This window comes from Gastrolobium bilobum, unplaced genomic scaffold (genome assembly GCF_033153095.1).
Source record: "Gastrolobium bilobum isolate Gb01-03AN ecotype WA unplaced genomic scaffold, APGP_CSIRO_Gbil_v1 utg6129, whole genome shotgun sequence".
NCBI lineage: Eukaryota > Viridiplantae > Streptophyta > Magnoliopsida > Fabales > Fabaceae > Gastrolobium > Gastrolobium bilobum.
This window is the reverse complement of record NW_026895895.1, coordinates 493748-515000: the sequence shown is the minus strand read 5'-3', so window position 1 is coordinate 515000 and position 21253 is coordinate 493748. Positions and strand designations below refer to the sequence as shown.

The 21253-nt window shown below is 35.1% G+C and overlaps 2 protein-coding genes across 3 annotated transcripts; both read right to left on the bottom strand.

The window, feature by feature from the left end:
* Positions 1 to 3251: 3251 nt before the first annotated feature.
* On the bottom strand, positions 3252 to 5203 carry LOC133296703 (transcription factor bHLH51-like). The gene is made up of 2 exons (XM_061495756.1): positions 4483 to 5203; positions 3252 to 3826 (listed from the first exon to the last, which is right to left on the bottom strand). Exons 1-2 carry the CDS (start codon positions 4777 to 4779, stop codon positions 3353 to 3355), a joined length of 771 nt encoding a protein of 256 aa, XP_061351740.1. The 5' UTR covers positions 4780 to 5203; the 3' UTR covers positions 3252 to 3352.
* A 3101-nt stretch (positions 5204 to 8304) lies between these two features.
* LOC133296676 (clathrin heavy chain 2) lies at positions 8305 to 20720 on the bottom strand. 2 transcript variants are annotated; one of them, XM_061495720.1, is made up of 30 exons: positions 20434 to 20720; positions 19879 to 20083; positions 18728 to 18816; positions 18553 to 18631; positions 18286 to 18413; positions 18085 to 18183; positions 17857 to 17965; positions 16960 to 17039; positions 16656 to 16883; positions 16502 to 16567; positions 15763 to 15879; positions 15403 to 15600; positions 15155 to 15271; positions 14920 to 14979; positions 14625 to 14711; positions 14406 to 14489; positions 14181 to 14315; positions 14026 to 14088; positions 13830 to 13934; positions 13641 to 13753; positions 13266 to 13518; positions 13045 to 13181; positions 12686 to 12964; positions 11602 to 12604; positions 10816 to 11301; positions 10553 to 10723; positions 10283 to 10468; positions 9707 to 9829; positions 9071 to 9181; positions 8305 to 8865 (listed from the first exon to the last, which is right to left on the bottom strand). In XM_061495720.1, exons 1-30 carry the CDS (start codon positions 20476 to 20478, stop codon positions 8716 to 8718), a joined length of 5106 nt encoding a protein of 1701 aa, XP_061351704.1. In that variant the 5' UTR covers positions 20479 to 20720; the 3' UTR covers positions 8305 to 8715. The 2 variants fall into 2 exon arrangements, with proteins under 2 accessions (XP_061351704.1, XP_061351705.1); XM_061495721.1 differs by lacking the exon at positions 20434 to 20720 and having other exon boundaries at positions 18728 to 18835; positions 19879 to 19924.
* Positions 20721 to 21253: the final 533 nt, after the last annotated feature.

Here is a 21253-nt window from a genome sequence, read left to right as displayed (position 1 = left end):
CAGAATTAAGAGATGCAATATATTCTTTTTCGTCGGATGGGGAGAAGTAGTTAACAGTTGTTGAATAAGTGATGTCATGAATGGATGTACAAAAAGAAGAAGGAAGTTAAGGTTGATAAATTCGTCTTTTTATGTTACCATTTAATTTTTCATAAAAAAAATATAATGATATTTTAGATTTTTAAACAATTAACTTAGGGAAGAATTATATTTACAAACTAAATTATTTACAAACTCTCACAACAAAATCTTAACTGTTGATTTACGTCAATCTGACGATTATAATTTATTGAAAATTAATAATTAATTAATAAGTATGACCTAATAAATTATAACGGTTAGATTAACGAAAATCGACAGTTAAGATTTGATTGTAAGAATTTGTAAATAATTTAATTTATAAATATAACCCTCCTCGTTAACTTAATAACCACAATTTTTAATTAAAACAGGAAAAACTTCACTTACATTGCTTGTGGATATTACCTGTATCACATGATCCATTGTGATTTCAAATTTATTACTTAAATTCATTGTGGCTACAACCACTTTTATCCAAAAAAAAAGTTATTATTTGTATAAGATGTAAAACATATCCTTAATAAATAAAATACTAAATTATTAATAAAATGTCAAAAATACTCCAATTTCATTGATAGCAGAAAGCATACTATAAAATTATAAACTAAAAGTTCTTTGAGTTTATGCAATTTCGGCTTAAGTTCAAGCAAAGGGTGTTAGTCGCATGTGATTGACAAATGTGAAAGAAAGACTTGATCAATAGTTCAAAATGAAGTTAAGGTGACAAAAAAATTAAAATATTATTGTACTCATTCACGAATCTATAGCTGTTTCGAAATTATTTACGAATATATTGCACTTATTCACGCTTAAATTGGACGTGACCATTCACGCCTAAGTTAGGCGTGACCCACAAGGCATTCACGCCCAAATTAGGCATGATTCATCTGGTATTGACACGTATTACAAAAAGTTAACAATTTAACCATACAACTTCGAAAGGACATAACTTTTGACTGGAGTATTCGAATTAGGTAAAAAGAGATTTGATTTCACATAACTTTTCGAGATCTACGCAATGACACCTCATTTGACATATTTTATCTCTTACAAACACAGTTCAAATTTGCAATAATGATACTATAAAAGCGTTTAAACCCAGAAGCCTAAGAGTTCTTTCTGAATTAACACCAAATACAATCTTCTGCCTACTAGAACCTCCCTATCCCTATTCTATTGGATATTCTTATCATGATGAATTGAGACTTTATCTTGTAAGTCGTGGTATGAAATTAAATATGGCACCAAAGTGGATTAGTCTATCTATAAATAAAGATACTTAATGTCATTGTAAAATATATACTTTCTACCAAGTGTTTGAAAAAAATAGTGTATAATATTGTGAGAAAAGAAAGTGTCACAATATAAAAGTGTGAGAGAGATTGGTGAAAATATAATGTTCTTTAAGTTGTACTAAAAAATGCTTTGATGAGAGGGTTTGAGGTGAATTATACTATTATAGACGCCGAAGGATGCATTATTACAAATATATATAGCACCTCAAACCCTCTTATCAAAACATGTTTCAGACTTCAGAGCATAAAGTCAACCAGAAGAATCTGCAATTCGATACCTCTTATGGCATATTTTATCTTTGTGGATGATGTTATTTAATTTTTTTCTTTCCAATATTAACAAATAATTCTCCGAAAATTTTCTATTGTGCAAATATCAAAAAATTATGCAGAATAAAAAAATATTTAATTCAGACTTCCAAGCCAAAAAAATCACCTGTTAATTTTTGTTTTAAATTGGGACCACCAAAACAGGACCACATTACATTATCATTTTTTCAAAAACCTTTTTTAAAATATCGTGTTTAGTGTTGGTTAGAAAAGAACTCGAAGACTTCTGGGTTTAAACGCTATTACAATACCTTGTTGCAAATTCGAATTGTGTTTGTGAGTGATAAAATATGTCAAATGAGATATCATTATATAGATCTTGAAAAATTATGTGGAATCAAAAAAAAAATTATCTCATTCGGATACCTGAGTTAAAAGTTATGATCTTTCAAAGTTTTGTGGTTCATAAATTAATTTTTTTCACATGTCAATACCAATCAAGTCACACCTAAAGTAAGCGTGAATGCCTCATTAGTCACGACTAACTTGAACATAAATGGTCACGTTCAAATTGAATGTAAATAAGTACAATAGATTCATAAATAATTTCAAAAGAACTATATATTCATAAAATAACAATATTTTTAGTTTTTTTGCTAAGTTAAGGAACCTACATTTTTCTCTCTCTCTCCCTTTTTATTCCTGGCCAGTCTTGGAAAAAGCTCATGTTTCTATTTTGGAAGTAACGAGTGGTCATTCACTGAACTTATTAACCCTTTGTACATGCTTTGTCTTGCTTCTATTTTCGCCCTATAACTTGTCATAATCGGAGGCACAAACCAACATTTATGCTTAACTTACTTTATAACGTATAGGCAAATAGATGTTACAAAATAAAAACAAATAATTTCACCTAGTGAAATGACCCTCCTAAAGATTAAAAAAAATATTTTGCAATAAATTATGAGAAAATTTATCTGCCACATACTGTATACTTCAGAAAATAAATAGTATAAAATTACTTTATATATTCTCTAAAATACATAATATGTGAGAAATAACTTTTTTTGCAGCAATTGGGAAAATGCATTTGTCATGTTACATGATAAATAAATAATTATCATGTTAAGAAAAAGACAAGTTATATAATATGGAAAAGTTCACCAATGTTCCTGTGATTTTTTTTCTATCACATATGCCTATGTCGTTTGCAAAAGGGTATGCTTTTTTATCACATATGCCTCTGTGATTTTTTATTTTTTACAAAGCACAGGGGCATGAGTGATAAAAAAATCACAGGTACATATGTGATTTTGAACCAAACCACAGGCGCGCCCCTCTATAAGAACGGTGTGTTCCGAGGTGTGAAGTGGGAGAAAAGGGATTTCATAATTGGTGAACTTTTCCCTGAAAATTTTGAGAAAGCACATTATTTAATAAATGAATTTTATTAATCTCCTTCCACATAATATAATTATCTTATGTGGTAGAGAGAAAATGAGCGGGTCCCACCATTATAAGAAAAAAGAAAAATAAAAATAAAATAAAATGCGAAAATCAAAGTGAGAGAAAATAACATAAATTACCTTATGTGAAAGGATCGTAATATTTCCCTTAATAAATTAGTCTTTTTCATAACATAACAAGTATTCATTTTTCAACGAAACATGTCAAATGCTTTTCCCAAAAGCTAAACCCATAAATTATTATACGCAAGGAGAAGGCAAGAAGAACCTCTGCCTCTTACTTCTTGTGGGATAATTTGGTGCCACGGATAATGAAGCGATTTTGTTCACAGCTGATTTAAGGGACTGTTTGAGAGTGCCAAGGCAAACACTACCCTCTTCACTATCCCTCGAGCAAAGCACCAATATGCTTTTAGTTCTGCCACGAACACTGGCTATGTCAGCTTTAACTGCTTTGAGTCTCAGTCCTTTGAGGACTTGGATCAGCTCGGGGAACAGTTCTGGTCTATCATCGCAGCAAACTGAAGCTTTGATGACCATATTTTCCTTAAACATGTTTGCTTTGGTATAGCTTTCATCTTGAGCTGGGTTATAGTCAATTGTTACTTCATCAATTTCAGTTGGAACAGTAATGGCTTTACTTACATCCATGGCTTTTCGCTTTAGATCTTTGACATGGTCTATGACACTCCCTAGTAAAGCTGCCTTGTCCATCTGCAACCACACAAATTTACCCCTTATGTTGTCTCTCACAACCTAGTAAAATGGAATTAAAATCTATGACTTATCACACGACCCAGTAAAGCTATTTCAAGTAGGGTCTGTATTTGTCATTTAATATAACACAACAAAATTTCTTACACACACAACATTTTAGAGGGGCCCACATTTTTTGAAGAAAAAACAAAAAACTACGACACGCAAAACAAATTTATATAACATTACACAATCACTTTTCCTACGACATAACTCTTATAAAACTCTTTAAACTATAATTGAAATTGACTATGCTATCAATAAAAAAATGACAATCCTATCCATAAAAAAGAGACATTGAAATGCCATAAAATTACTATGGGCCGAACTGAAATATCCACCTTAACGATGCTCTATATAATAATAAAATTATCTCATTCAATATAACAAAGTAAGACTTATTTTATTTTATTTTTCTCTCCTCTCTTCTCTTTAATGGATCCTACCTATTTTTTTTTATATCACATGAAACAAATTATCTCATATAATATAATAATATCACTTAAGTATGTAATTCTATTTTCTTGCTTTATGTCAAGAACAAATCCAAGATTTTAATAGTATACTTGATAGGAGTAACTTACTAAAAGAAACACAACATGAAATTTTTTTACCTTATCAGACTTGGGAATCATTTTTCTGAGAGTTGCAAGCTGTAAATTGATCCTGTCCCTGCGCCTTTTCTCTGCTTGGCTATGGCTCTTGGAAGCACTTGTTGCTCTTTGTTCTGCGACCCCTTCAATGGGTACAGGCCACGAAGGGAACTTGCCAAATTGAAGAGAGGCAGAGTCAGAGGCAAGAGGCAGTGTTTGCGTTGAGACTGAAAAAGGAGATTGATCACTGTTTGATGCATAGTTTAATTGAACCAAGTTGGTGCCCAGAGGCCAGCCAGAATAGTAGTAATTTTCCATGTACACAATAGAATATTAGAAACCATTCCAAAGCTTTTCCCTGGCTTTGTGAGCTTTTTATCTCCAATTCATAGCTACTGTTTGCTTAATGGGTGATCTTCTTATCTTGACGGTGATTGTAGTGATATGCAATAGCCTTTAATGGGTCCGCCGAAAATCTTTTTTGGCTGTAATTGACTGTCACTTCAGCATGAGAAATTTTCTCCATAATAAATCTTACTTTTGACTTTGCAAAGAATCTGAAGTTTAAGAAGAGGTGGGGGGAAAGAGGAAGAGCAAAAATAAAAAAGCATGAGGGTGTCCTGCTGACCCAACAGGCTTATCTTAATGAGTGCCCGTGATGGCTAGGAATTTGAACCAGAAATGAAACGGTGCCTTGCAAACAGGCTTGGGAAATCACTGTTGGAATTTTGGAATCGCTTGACCTTGTAACAGTAATAGTATGCAGTGGGTGGACGATCAGTATCTTATTCTTATGTGTAATACCATAAAGTGTTTTGTCTGTTCTGCTGGTAATTATAACAGTTGGGGCTCTCTTTGTGGATTATGGTCCAGAACCTGATAGATAGTACTTATCTTGAAATTTAACTTTGTGAGATTAAAGGTTGAATCTATATATGCTTTATTCACCTTTCAAGACTAAAAGGATTTCGCATCAGATTGCATGTTAATTAAAAGTAAGAACACTCCTATTTTTAAGCCTTAACCTAGGACGTACATATGTCCCACATATAAAAATCTTCAACAACCTTGATCAATGATCAGTAGTTTAATACTAAGAGTGATTAATCCAATGTGCTAATGTGTGATGGATCCTGTTAATTCAAGATATAATTTAATAAGGACTTCCAAGTTGAATTTCAATTTTTTGCTGGACTATTATATATTATTCAAATCAAAGTTTTAGTGTTTGCCATGATGGCGGAGAAGAAAAAGGTGATAGAAAGAAAATATTACAAGAAACACAAAATCACAAAGAAGAACCGAACCCAAGATTTGCTCGTACAATTAGACAAATGCATGATGTAACCACATTGCTAAATGGATTGTCGTTCAAGTTTAATTAGAGACACCTCGTGGACCCATTTTACCAATTTCAGCATATATTGGACAAGCAAGTGGACTTGTCCAAGTGCGCGTGCTTCTGAAAGAAAGGATGGTTTCTTTCATATTTTTTTTTTCCTGGTGAAGTTCAAAGCGGCCACTCAGTAAAAGCGGCTTATATTGTACGCTTTAATGGCGCTCTGAGTAAAAGATCACTTAGTCTGTCTCTAGCACAAGCTAGCAAACACAAGAGGGTCCCATGCTTACATAGAATTGTAACTCATAATAAAGCACCTTAACGAGTGATATGACTACTGATCAACCACTTGCTTTGTTAGGTTCTATATATTATCTCTATGTCAAAATTGTGTGGTTTCTTATGATTCCGTATTTTTTTTTCTTCCATCCCTCACTCCATGTTATTCTATCTAATCGCAATTTCAGGCTTTCGGGTCCCATAATATCAAAACATATCTGCAATATTTATCTGTTTATCACCGGCAAGTGATTGAAGGCGTCACGATAAAAATGAGGCAAACTAAAAGGATCAAAGAGAGACAGCATATCTTTGTACTTGGTGTCAAGCAATATAATGATGATAAGAAATGAAGGACTACTGAGACAGAAGGTAAAGGTATATAGGAAACTCCTTCTTGTCCCTTTGGTCAGAGAAGGCTTAAATAGTAAGAAGATACGATGCAATCATGGATTCGTAATAAATTCCTCTATGGAGAGTATTTAGAAGAAGGAAAAAGGAACACATAAATGTGTAAAGACAAAGACATAGTTGAAGGAATAAGAGAGCATCTTGAGTGAAGAATGAGTGAATAGTTGAACATGAAGACTAAAAGGGAGAGTAGTATTTTTCGATTCAGTGCAACTCAAGTGCTAAGGAGCTTTGATCATCAGCAATAATGGAGGAAATTGTAGAGTTCAGGGTGTTCATTCTGTGGTATTCAAATTGGAGAGGAATTTAAATTTTAGGAACTATTGAACTGAGATTAAATTTATGGGAATTTAACTAAATGTGACTTATGTGCTTTGGAGAAAAATTAATTATTTAGATGGTGTTAATCAGGAAGGGGTTTTAAGATCCATCAATAAACCTCGGGGACAAATTGTACATTTTTGAATCTCAAAGGAATAAAATACACGAGATAAAGCTCAAGAGAGTAAACTATATTTTAACCAAAAATTTATATGACTTTTATTAAAAGTATGGATCATTTACCTAAGAAAACGAATTGACTAACTCATATAGTGAATAAAAATAGAAATACAACTAAATATATATGTGGAAAATGTATCTCTTATCTCACCGCAAAAACAAGCATCTCCTGCAACTGATTTTCACTGTGTACTCCCGAAAGTCAATAGTAAAAATATTAAAGCTGCAAAGAATTTCTCTCTCCTCAAAAGTTGTCTGCTGACATGGAGAAAAAAAAAAAAAAATTTTCATATTTTCGTTATGTACTTGGGGGAGTACATAGTAAAAATCGGTTGCAGGAGATGATTTATTTTGCAGTGAAATGAGAAAATTTGAACCCTATATATATAGGAAAAAATAAATCTTATGTTGTAGAAGCATTTTAATTTCATGTCATAAATACATCAAATGTGGGATCCATCTATTTAAAAAAAACAACAAAAAATGAGTGGCACACCTTTTTATGGTGTGTGTAAGCAGGGTTTGTTTTCTCATGGAGAAAAATAAATCTCATATGTATATTATTATTTTGGTAAACTAAAAATACATATAGATCATGTATTTGAGAAAATTTATTTCTTGGATTCTGTCTTTAACTGTTACTTTATGAACTTTATTCTCTAAATGCATCTCTCCCTCTCTCTCTCTCTTTTTATAACAATGCATCTCTTATTTTAGTGATTGAAATCTATTTTTCTATTATTCTACATTCAAAACGATAAAATACGTAATTAATAATTATACAGCAGAATATGCGAATTTTCTACTTTAATCCCCTGATAATTTCGGTTATGGTAATACTAGAGAACTGAAATTGGGTCTTGCCGATAGGGGAACGTTATTGATGGAAAATCATATTACAAAGTGTGGAGCATAAGTACATCAACAGACAAAACACTACAAACTAATTTACCCCACACACGAGCAAACATGAAACATTAGCAAATTAGCAATCGAGCCTTCCAAGTTCGAAAAGCGGAGTCGAAAGCCGTTTAATTATTATAGATTTATATTTTGTGTATAATCCACTATAGTTTTGTACTTCGCTGCAGATTGCACCCGCTACAATCACCTCCGTGGCAAGTAATTAAATTCCCAAGTTTCATTTGTATATCAAGGTACATTATTGTTAACGCATAGTTCCTAAATAGATTGGGCCCAAATGTGTCAGGGTGCAAGAGAATAAGCAGTATTATCAATTGCTTAGATAATACCAGCTAAACATGAAACTAGGTCAAAATAAACTTTAAAACAATATACACACAATAAACAGCATGCCGGCAAGCATTAATTAGGTAGTTTCGATACCAAGGAAGAGTGGAATAATCCAGGCCATGACAAGCATATCATGCTGGCTGTCAAAAGTCGGTAAAATTCGTATTATACTGGGCTAATTCATTTAATACAAGAAAAATGGTAGAATACAGAAGTTTATCAGCTAGCTCGAACCAGTAGCCCAAAAATTGACTCAACCCCCCTCACCAAAAAAGAAAAAAAAAAACTATTATGACACAACCTCACAGGAAACTTGAAATTATTTTAACTTGAATCTCCACCTCCACCGGAAGCAAAGAAAAAATGCGGCCTCCAAATCCCACAAGAAATTCTAAGACTGACTTCGAAGCTGCTACATTGCTCTCAATATATACTGATTTCATCTTAAACTTGCCACCGTTGCATAGATGTCAGTAACTGCTGCCCATGGGTGGCATGCCAAAAGGAGGCATTGGAGGCATCCCCATTCCACTCATTGGAGGGGGAGGAGCAAAACCTCCTCCCATTCCAGGCATTGGCGGGGCAGGCAAAGCAAGAGGCAACAATTGAGCATACATGTTCTGCAACAGAAAACACATGTCATTTATATCAGTATTATTCCAGTGTCCAATCTGTTAAAGAAAGAATGATGAGATGGAAACAGGATTTATCAACAGCAAACAATTCTCAACACTTAAACTGCTGACATAAGTGTCAGAAGTACTCATCAAAGCCACACCAAAAATTAAGTTATATTAGGGCAACAGAAATTGCCAAAATAATTACCTGTTGTGCAACTACTTCCTTTTCTTCACTCTCTTTAGCCTTCACTTCATTTTGTGCTTCAATTTTGTCCTTCACCAGTTCATCAACTTTGCCAGTGTACTCACGAATAAACTACAAAAGCAAATAGAAGACAGTGAGAGAAAGCATTGGATAAGATGACAATAAATAGATCCATTTCAGCTCATGAAAGGCTGAAGAAAATAAATGTGTTAGTCAACCTAGATTTGCTCGGATAATCCATGCAATACCACAAGTACATAAGACCAACCACAACCTTCACAAGCTAAGCATCACTAACTCGCATAGACCATCTATTATTTCCCCATTGATCATTTTTATCAACAGGAATCTGACTCCAGAAAGCCCAACATTGACCAAAAAGCAGTTCAAAGTAACTGTTTAAGACTGTAACCCATAAACTATCAGCCTATGCGAAGACGCCAAATTCACTAGAGAAAAGGGGTATTAGATAGCCAGCATGATTCTCAGGGAAATGGTCGCGGAGGGGAGAAGGGCAATCAATACCTAATGTTGTAAGTTTTATAAGCCTAATATCACTAGAGTTGTCATAAAAATAACATGCAAGTCCACAGAATTATAGGTGATACAAGTCAGCAGCACAGAAGAAATGCAAACCTGCAAGAGATATGGGAAGGCAAAGTCAATCATATTGTGCATCCAAGCTAGTTCAATAGCAATGTCCGCCCGTATTAAATCATAGCAAACAAATAGACACGAGGCAAAGCATTCCTTCTTTCCCTGCATAAGCATGTGAAGAGAAAAATTAGAAAACTCAATTTTATGCACGTAAATAATCGGAATATCACTCCATGAGGATAAAGGAAAAGGCTCGGGCCATTAGGTAAGAAGATTAGATGACAATCCTTCAATCTATAGTTGTTGACAGTAAGGCTCTAACATGTACTTGCAGAATAAATAGTCACTAGACTTGACAGAGAAAGAAAATACTAATAATTCTAGTTGGCATGACTTACAATTGCACATGCTACAAGAGGTACCACTAATATGCAATAATCAATGCCACGAAGGATATAGAGTAGCTATGCATGCATATATACACACAAAATATGATGATTTAGCTCCTTAGAGTAATTAAACAAAAATACATTAGGCAGGAAAAATAGTAAACCTAATCAAATAGGATAGTGCAAGAAAATGAATTATATATGCAGTTTGAAACTAAATTCGTACCTGATCAATGAAATAAACAAGCAACTCCTCGGCAAGTTCACGTTCACCAGATTGTGAGGCTGTCTCCATGGCATCTTTGTAAAGGTTATCTTTCTTTGACAAAGCAATGGACTGCTTCCACCTACCTGCCTTCTTGTAAATATAAGCAGCAACACGTCTCATCTCAACAAGCTCATGCTTTTCAATCTGCATCATATAATAATAATAAACTATCAGGTTTGTACAATTGAAACTGAAAAATAAATACTATTAAGAGCAAATGCAGTTTACCTTTTGTGCAAGACCTATTTGATCAAAGTTATCATGCAAATCAATTGACTCACGCAATCTATCATAATCTTCCTCCTCAACATATATCTCATTCAAGGCTTCATTAACAGCAGATACATTGTTGCTTTGAACTGCAATCATGTAAGGCTTCACAAGACGAAGGTGACCAGCCTATAGCAAAATACAGAGAAAATGTCCATTAGTGTATAGCAAGCAAGTGAAAATCTAAGATCTAATGAAACTTTTTCCACTATTGATGCTACCTTTCGCATGATGTCGACAACACGTGCATGGTCCACACGAAGTGCAAGGACATTCAGAACATCATTGATAAGATCTGGATGCTCTTCCAGATAGAAGTGAACAGCCTTGTAATATAACTCCACATTAGCAACTTTGGCAATAACATCTTTGAATTGCATGTGATCCCATGCTTCAGGTGAATGGTTCATGATGGTAGTTGCAGCATTATCGAACTCATCATATTGGATATACAAATAGGTCAATTCTTTCCAATGCTGTTGTTCATCACAAGCTCTTATGAGTTTTGGAATATTGAGACGGGTTGAAAATAGTTTGATATGCTCCATAAGCTTCTCAGGGCGGTATCTAGCAAACAGAACTCCTAACTCAGTGAAGATGCCCATATGTGCCCGTTCTAACCCTAAACCACTCTCCATGAGAGATATTAGCTCATTGAAGCAACCTCTATTTTGGTAATATTCGCTGACTTCTTCCAGATCATCCACCTATAAAATTAACAAACAATTGACACAGTAAGCATTGGAAAGTCAATAAGCTCCATACTAGCAGACTGCAGACCAACACTAGGCTCATATAATAAGCACAAATGCCTTCAAATCATTACACATTTACGCATTCACAGCATACTTTTACAGATTTTGGTTCACAATTACATTCTGAAGGCCCAGATCATTCAAACTCTCTTAAATTGAAATCACATGGCATCAGAAATGAAGAAAAACCTTCCTAGTTTATTTTTGAAAATACATATATAGTTCATTAAAAAACAGAAATCAACACATTACCTGAATAATAATGTTGAGTCCACATATCTGGGCCAAACGAAACTCCTCTGCATCAACACAAGCAAAGCAAACTTCCTTCCATGTTTTCGAGCTGTTGGCTTTCCTTGCTGCATCAACAGCGCCTTGGAACTGTTTTAACTTGACCAGGGTAATGGCCAACTTGGCCCAGTTAGATATAAAAGCAAATATGATTTTTGCAGCCTCGTATAATGTTTCATCATACAACCGGTCACCAACATTTTGAAGATTAGCAACATTAGGCATAAGAATGAACTCCTCAATGTCACTGAGCCTATCAATCTTTGCATACGCATAAATGAGCTCACTATCGACCTTGGGTTCTTTTGCCTTCTGTCTTACCATTAGCAAGTATTTCACCAAGTCATGATAAACATTGGCATCTTCAGCAGCACGGATAACATCCAAAAACTGTGTAGCGTCATCAGCTCGTATAAATGACTCAATAGCATCACTTACTAGCCCTTCCCTGAGTTGAGCCTTGGCCACCTGACTCCAAACAGCATCTTCTTCAACTCTGAAAGCGAACTCAGCAGCTCTATCAATGCTATGAATATTATCAAGCAATACATTGACAGCTTGAACATTCAAGTTGAACTTCTTGAAAATTGCAAATGCTTCCTCGTATAACTGAGCTTCTACAGCCATTTCTCCAACTGCAGGCCCATCAAAATTTTCCAGTCTATTAATATAATCCATAACTCTAGACGGATCAGCCTTTATTGCTGTCAAAATAAGAAGGTTCTGCAAATTGAAGTTCCCACTGAATGCAGAATTCTGAAGCACTATCTTCTCAAGAAGTTCAATCAATTCATGAGGCAGATCAGCTGTCATAAAAGCCTTAACAGATGCAGAAACTTGTTCGGGGCTTGAGCTTTCAGGCAAAGCAGTAGATACAACCTGATCAATAAGTTGCCTTCTATAATCATTATCAGGGTTAAGAACTTTAGCCCACAGATCAGCATCCATCCTCTCAACAACATATCTGTCATCACAATTAAGCATGTGAGCATTGAATCTAAGAAAATTGATTTGATTGAAGAAAGAACACATATACATCACAAACCTAGCTTGCAGTTTGAACAAAGAATTTTTGTTTGTGACATTGATAAGCTCATCATCACATTGCCCTCGCCGGTAAGCGACAACTGCCAAGGTGGGGTCACGTTTCTCACAATACTTGCCCACAACTCGAGAATCATAGTATGGGTTGGTTGTGAGAAAATGTTCTGGGTTGTTGTTGCTATCAATGATAATTTTACCAAGTGCATTGTGAACATGTACATCCTGGCTTCCCTCACTTACAAGATGTTCCAAGAACTGCGTGAGCAGTCGAAGTCGATTCCTGCATATAACAAAAACCCGCATAAAAATCAGAAATGTGAATGTAAAGCAACATACACAGGATTAGAGGACAAACACCACCTCTTCTCACATTCCTCCACAAGGGGCTCCACTGGCAGCAATGAACGAACAGAAAGAATCAAGCCTTTGATAAAATCTTCTGGACACTCGTCATCTAGCAGCTGCCCAACAACTAAAGGAGCATTCCCTGGGTTCACCTATATAGCAAGGAACAAAGCTCTGACAGGAGCACAGAGAAAGAGTATATAGCACTCACAAGATAAGCAAGCCTACTGTGATACCTTTTGAACATAACCTTCAATGTACCGAAGCATGTTGTTTGTGTATAGATAGTGTGTCAGATCTGGAACAAATCCAAAACGATCACAAACATTGATTAATGGCCGTGCATCTGGAAGCTTAGCCTCCATTAGAAAATTTTTCGTTTTCTCAGGATCATAGAAATTTGATTCTCTTGTCACACGCTCAACCTCCTTGATTTGACCAGTCTTTGCTGCTGCCTCAATGTACTTAAAGTGAATGTCAGGATCCTCACTGTTCCAAATATTATTCAGAGAAGCATAAATCAACAGAAAAATGATGGAAAACATCTCATGCATAAATTGGGTCAATTACCAACAGAAAAAACACAAGTTTTTTCCAAATGAAAGAATTACCTGGAGCTCAAATATGATCCAAGGAAAAAGTACAGTCCTTCATATGACTTAAACTGCTCAAAAAGCTTTATGCAGCCATCAACGCCCAGTTGTTCACAATACTCTTTAGCAACCTGAGCGGACATAAGTAAGCTTAGTTATCAATTATTAGTGAGTTCCAAGTTATAGAAGATAATGACACTTCTATACCTGCACAATGATCTGTAGGTTGCCTCTAAGATTGGCCAGCAATAGGTCTTTCATACACTCTAATGCCCATTCCCGTGACAGAGTACCAAAAAACTCTACAAGTGACTGTAACAACCACACAATGAGTAAGTATTTTAACAACTAACATGATGTATATTCAACCCTAAAATAGATAAAAGCAATAGGGCAAATAAACCTGAGGCTCAATTGCATGTGTATTAACAATCACGCGTTTTATATCTGGTAACTCTGTGTAATGCTGCATCAAGAATAATGCAATCAACAAAGGGCATAACTTTAAGTTTAAAGTAGGGAAAGTGCAAGAAAAAAACACATTTGGTAAGTCATTACTTGCAAAGCTCGCACGTAAAGACCAGCTTTTTCACAAAGTTGGGCAATGCGAGGACGGTCATAATGGCTGAACATGCCATTAGCCAAAATTGCATCAGCAACGTTGGGAAAAGTCACCAGATTTATCTCCAACACCTGAACACAAATTCCCAAGAAGATCATATCACTGCAAAGAAAGAACTACCAGAGTAAAATGCCCATAACAAATGGGAAACAAAGGCCAACCTTTGTCTGAAGGAACCCATGTTCTGGTAGATTTGGCTTTAAAACATCCAGGAGAAAAGCTGTTGCCTCACGGATCAGGTTTCTCTGAGCAAAAGAAAGAATAACCAAAACAAAAATAACCATAATGTTAAGAAACGTTTTGAAGTAAATCAATGATCATGAAGCTAAAGTATCAAATTACTGCTCATCATAATTGCTTAATCAAAGTAGATAATCTACCTGAAGAAACAGATCAGTTATGGTGTTGTAATCAACTGGGCTACCTCCCTCCATTTGAGACATCATTAATGCAAAATTAACAGCACCCTACAAATCAAATGAAAATGGTAATTTGTAGAATTTTTATGCACAGAAAAAAAAAATTAACCAGACACTGTCAACTTAATGTGCAAATACTGTTCAAAAAGCAACAGTCACCATGCATCCAACGGGGTGGCAGACAATGGGGGAATTACAAAGAAACAGTTCAACTAAAATAATTACACAATATAAACTGCAGAGGTTTCTCACACACCTGTGGATCTGTCCGGAGAATCGTTTGCAAAAGGAAGAGGTAGTCAGGTGTGTAGCCAACCTATAGCAAAAAATAAGTAATGAAAAATTTTCAGGCTCAAATGTTTCCAATAAAATAAAAAGGCAATATATGCAACGCTAATTATACGGGTTGAGCAAAATGCTCTACATGCTATAACAGCAATTAAGTATCTTGTGAATCAAACGTCAATGATATTTAATAAGTAAACTAGCACCTGCTTAGAGTAGATCAGAATTTTGTCAAACTCCCTCTTCTCAGCAAAAGCAGCAACAACTTTTGGGGTAGCTCTGGCTTTGATATATATTTTTAAAGCAAGATCATTGTCCACTGTCTACAAGGGAGCATAATCATGAATTTTAATAAAATTACACCATTTCACGATTAGAAAGATAAATATACAAACATACACAAATCTGTAACAGAACAATTCTAAATTCTTCAAAAAAATTAATGCAACCCAACCTTAACGAGATCTCCTAGCTCCTCACTGCACTCAAGCTTGTCCTCGGCCAACCAATTTTCCAACAGATTTTTCTTGTTCTGGTTCACAACCAACCGAGACAATTCCAATGACTCAAATGCATTCAGCTTTCCTCTCGTTAAAAGAGTTCCAAAATACTGCAACAGCGGAGGAGTTTGCCCAGCTTGCACAGGAACACTCTGCCATACAGTGCAGATAGGGACATTACAATCTAATTGACCAGACAAAAGGATACCACCTAAAGACAAACAGTAAACAACCAAAGATGGCTGTCTCTGTAAATGAAGTAGCAGAAAGAGCATGAGAAAATTCATGGGTAGCTATATATCTTATCAAGAAACCTGAAATTTGGCAACTGTGTCAGGTGTACGAAGGATTCCTTGCGGAGATTCAGCAGCAAGCTCAGCTGCTTCTTTATACTTTGTTTGGGCAAACAGTTCTTGAAAACGTTCCACCACCTGTAATGTCAACAAGTATTGTCATCATGTCCATGAATAAAAGAACCAAACATAAAACAACAATAAGACACCATTTCATAAGAAGCTAATAGAAAACCCAATTAAAGAATCAATTCCTAATATTTGACAAAATTTGAAAAAAATAAAACAGATTAGAGCATGTAGATTGCATTGATGAAGTAAATGACTAAAGAAGCAACAGATTTACAGCATCATGAAGGTCACTCGCATAACCTACCACATCCCAAGAATATATCTTTTACAAACATGAAAAAAAATGTCTAAGATTACAAGGTTGACAGTGCAAAACAAATATACAATAAATATCAGTTGGGAAATGAAACGTCTGTCAAACATTGATGAAATAAACTGGACTAGTCACTGATAAAAAAGAAAAAATAACAATTATATGATGCACTTTTTATTGCAAGCATGTACCTAAACATCAAGCAAGTTAGCATTATGACTAAAGTTGAGTTCAACACAACTATGCTTCCAAGTTCTTGGGATATCCCCACAAGAGTAACACAACAATGCCACCAAGTTCTTGGGATATCCCTGACAACACCCATAATGAAGAAATATTATTACTAAAGTTGAGTTCTACTCAAAATTAACATACCAGCTTCTCAGCACCAGGAAGATTTCCTCTTTTGGCAAGACTAACTGCTAGCTCCAAATTGTTCAACTGTAATAATAACCAGATGAAATTTGTTAAAATGCCATTTCATTTCCCACTTAATATCATGAAAGTGATAACAAAATCGGAGACATACTTGACCGCTGACAAAATTCACGATGGTTTGTTCATTAACAGTAGCCAATAAAACCTGCCCTTTCCTGTTTATGGCATAAAAGCCTCCCACTGATGTAGCTTCTGATGTCAAAAATATAGGATCCGGACTAATTCGGTTCCTATATACAGCAGTAGCTGTCTCCAAATCATAGACAAATAGTAGGCCAAGTTTGGTAATCACATAAATCAAATTGTATTTGTGGGATATCTGCAAAAACCAAAGTAGGAATCAAATATCTACAACTGTTTATAAAGTGAACAACAAACACTAGCAACTGCTATACCTGCATGGAAACTGGAAAGTCATCAGCAAAATCTGGGGGAAAGAAAAGATCTGCTTGTTTCTTCGTAAATGATGGCTTCCCTGCCAACAAATTTGAAAGAGTTAAACTCCAGAAAGATGATCTATTTAATCACAGGTTATACAATGATACACAGTTCAATTTCACAGTGCCCTTATCCATTAGCCCTGACTGATTTCAATATACTACTAACTGGATTTATTAAACTACCTCCAACTTCCACGGAAACTTGACACATTTAAAATTTCCCATCAATCAAATGCATGGTAACAAATGGAAAAATGGCCCTTGTAGCATGGCAAACCCCTTCCCAGTGCACAAGGCTCCCCAACTTGTGACGGTCGATTGTGTACAGCCTTACCCAGTAACCCTTGCATTTTCGCAAGGAGGTTGTTTCTCAGACTCGAACTCATGACCTTCTTGTCACAAGGAGCAACCTTGCAGCATGGCCTAGCACCAAAATGTAATCCATTTCATCGACTAAAGTTATCGGCAACAATGAGTAGCCTTCTCCATCTACTACATGGTTCACTATAATTCACACATCCACTAATTGAAGTTTATGAAGTAGCTATATTCTGAGATTAAAAATTTAAAATCAAAAGACAAATGTTCCATTCTGAGGACATTTTCAAAAAGGGCCATTCTTGTCATACATATGACCACTCCACCTCTAGTTAAAGATAAAGCATGATAAATGCATATTGATATAAATAACCACTTTAAATTTCTAATTTACCAGAAACTTTAAAATTTAGAAACTCAAGATAGGACAACTCAATTGGCATTATAAGACAGATTTGTATAGAATACATATTGCCTATGAATAAATACATAAGAGATAGATATGACGAGTCAATGAGGTAAAAATATGCAGACCTGGCTGGGCACCCAGCTCAATAACATGCAACTTGGATATAATTTGACCAGCATTAAGTGTCTTTGAGGCAAAAGAAATCAAAACAGAAGGATTTTCATTCCCAGGAACCTGTCCAAAAAAAACAATCAAATTTTACTCAACAAATAGTAGCATAGGATGGTGGCATACAATTATTCAGGTAATATTACATAAATAATGACAGAATATTTAATGCTGAGAAAACATACTTTAAATTGGGCAAATGATGCAGCATGAGCTTCAAGAGCCTGACTGCGCTGCTGATCCACAGAGAAAAGTTGCATGTTTCCTTTAACCAATTGCGGCCTCTATAATGCAAAATAGTATAGAGAAATAAACCAAACTAGATAAGGCTTGTGAAAATCATAGTAAAAAGATCATAATAGTCATACAATTATACACAGATATACCTCAGGGGAACCAGGAGCAATACCAATCAAGACCAACCATTTTTCCATAGGGTCACATCGATAATTAATTATCTGGTTGTTTGCCAAATTCGCTGTTCTCTCAAACATTTTAACAGGTTCAGAGTCACCTACAAGTAAAATAGACCATGGACCATATAACCAGTCAACAATTTGCAGACGAATTACAAGCAAACTGTACAAGAATGTGTAAATTTGAAAACATGGCAGCATAGAAAAATTGAGTTAAACAGGTTATCATTATCTTACCTTCAATTGACCAGTGGTATACAGAGGTCTGTGTTACGAGACCCAACATCTTAGGGCTAATCCACTTCCAAAAGACTACCTACACATGAAATAAGGGCATTCCAGAGCAATTAACAAAGTCATCCTTAAGGACCAATTATATTGCAGTATATGTATCCTTGTACATAATAGTTACCTGCTCAGGCATCTGATATGATTTCATCTTTGCTTTCATCTCAATATTAAATATTTGAAGGTGATCCTGAGTAGTCCCTTGGAGTTGGGCTTCAAGAGATTCATGTAGCTTGTAAGTAAGATAATCCAAAAGTAAATTTTTTAAATACAGCACTAACAGAAGCACATGGCATAATCAACTGAAAACTTTAAGTTTGCCCAACATTTGGGAGCATTATGATTTATGAACATTATGGGTCATCTTAATACTGATTATTTCTTTTAACCGCTGCAGACCTGGTCAAACATTGACAAGATGAAAAATATGTAGGATAGCAGCATCTAATAGGCCTTATGTGAAATTGAGGATGATCAATACATCAGCAAAAGCATAAAACATGGAGAAAAATATTTATCGGATTCATTGAATTAAGAGAAATAAAGTTCATATATCTTCAAGAAAACTCACGAGAATAAAGTCATAGTCTAACCCCCAAACCATAGTTTCTTTCTAGTTTCTACCTAAATAAATTCCTCATCTAATAAAGTCCCTCTTTGTATCCTCTTGTGGATGAGTGAAAACAAAAGTACAATATTTTATTAAAAAAATATTATTATAGCACTTAAGGACATGATGTTCTAACTTCATTACATAAAATTAAAAAATAAGGATGCCAGTTGACTACAGATTGTTGAATCAATCAAAGATCCCTGTGTTACAGCTCTGTGCCCCAAGCAATCAGGGTGCATATGAATACCTGATCATGCTAGAGACAGTCCTGTATTCAAGGTATTAGAGGTAACAAAGGACCCCCCAAAAAAAAAGCATTGATCATAGTCTTGCTCAACAAAGTCGCAATATCATGCATGAAGTAGACATACCATGGACGTTTAGACGTGTTCATGTGTTTCAGGTCAAACTAGTCAAAATTAAGCAGTTTTTTTCATTTCATCCGACCATCACATCAACAAAATCATACAACTAAAGGATGCAAAACAACAAGAATTTAAGCATACTAAAAAAAAATTAAGCTTCCAATAAATTTTGATATCTATAATGACAGACAGAATTCATATCAATACCAAGGTGCTAGTAGATAAAGAATAGAGAATATTAGTGACTGAGAAACACAACTCACAAGTTCAGGAGAAGATTTAAAACAAATAACCTACCTTTCAAGGCAAGGATTCTAGAATTCGGATTCATAAGAGCTGAATCCGCAGTGATAGGCCTCCTCAAAGGTTGCATTGGCATGTTCATATCAACGATAACCACGCTATTCTGTGGAGCCGTTTCTCGAACACATATATACTTATCGGATTCCATCGTCACATGCGTGAAAGTGATGAATTGCGTATTGATGCCAATGCTTGGCAACTGCATCACAAGTCAGATCACACAAATCACATAACTCAATTCACTATCAGGCGAAATAATGCATCAGCAATAACAAACGATTAAGCTTCTCACTCTCCAGTTCAGAAACCAGGAAAAAAAAAACACAAACACACACAGAGATCTGCAAAAACTTCGAGGTAAGCAAACTAGTAAAGTACAACTGCAGAGTACTCGACTGGAATTATCACCGCAAAATATCAATAATTATCACAAAGCAAGTGTTATTGTTCTTGCATCCAGAGCTAGAATTGTGAATTGAGCTCAATAAACAGAAAAATAAAACTGGCGAACTGTGCAGAAATAGAATGCAAAGCAGAGCGAGAACTCACAGTTAGGACTTCTTTCATGGCGATCGGAGCGTTTGCGGTCGCCATGATGGCTTAGATCGAGGAACTGAAGATCGAAGACTCGGATCTCTGACCAGCTCTGACTTCGTCGATGGCGAGTGGAAGGGTGGAGAAGAGTGGAGAGAGAGAGAGAGAGAGAGAGAGAGAGAGAAATAGCTTGTTGAGGATCCAAATCGCTACGAGATCTGGAAACAACAGAAGAGAAGACTTGGACCCTCTTCGAAGCGAAGAGAAGAGAAAGAGACGTGGAAATGCAATAGGGGTGTTCAGACACGAATAAAAGTAAACGGAGGAGAAAGAGAGGCAGTGAAATTGAATCGCTGACTGTATAATGCCGAGATTAATAAATCTTTGGTTTTGCAAATATATGTCATCCATAAAAATATTATATATCAGTTAAAAAAAATTAGCTAAATTTTTTCTCTCTTTTTTAACGTGTAATATTTTTATTAGTAGGATATACTGAATATAAGTACAACAGATGTACCTAAGATTTAATCTACCGAGACGATAATGAAGCATAAATCTCGTCTTATGCACCTCGCATCAGTTAGGGAATGTATTAGATTGAGATTTTAATAGATTATTTTTGAATAAAAAAATCCGTTAATATTCAATTAAGATTTTAATGGATTAAAAAAAAGTCACGTGTTATTTGATTAGGATTTTAAAGGTTTATTTTAGAATCCGTCCAAATCCGTTAGTATTAAATTAGGATTTTAAACAATGGAATTACAATCTTGTGATATTCAAAAATCCGTTAATTTTAATGGATTTCCTATTAGTGGGAATTTTGTGAGAC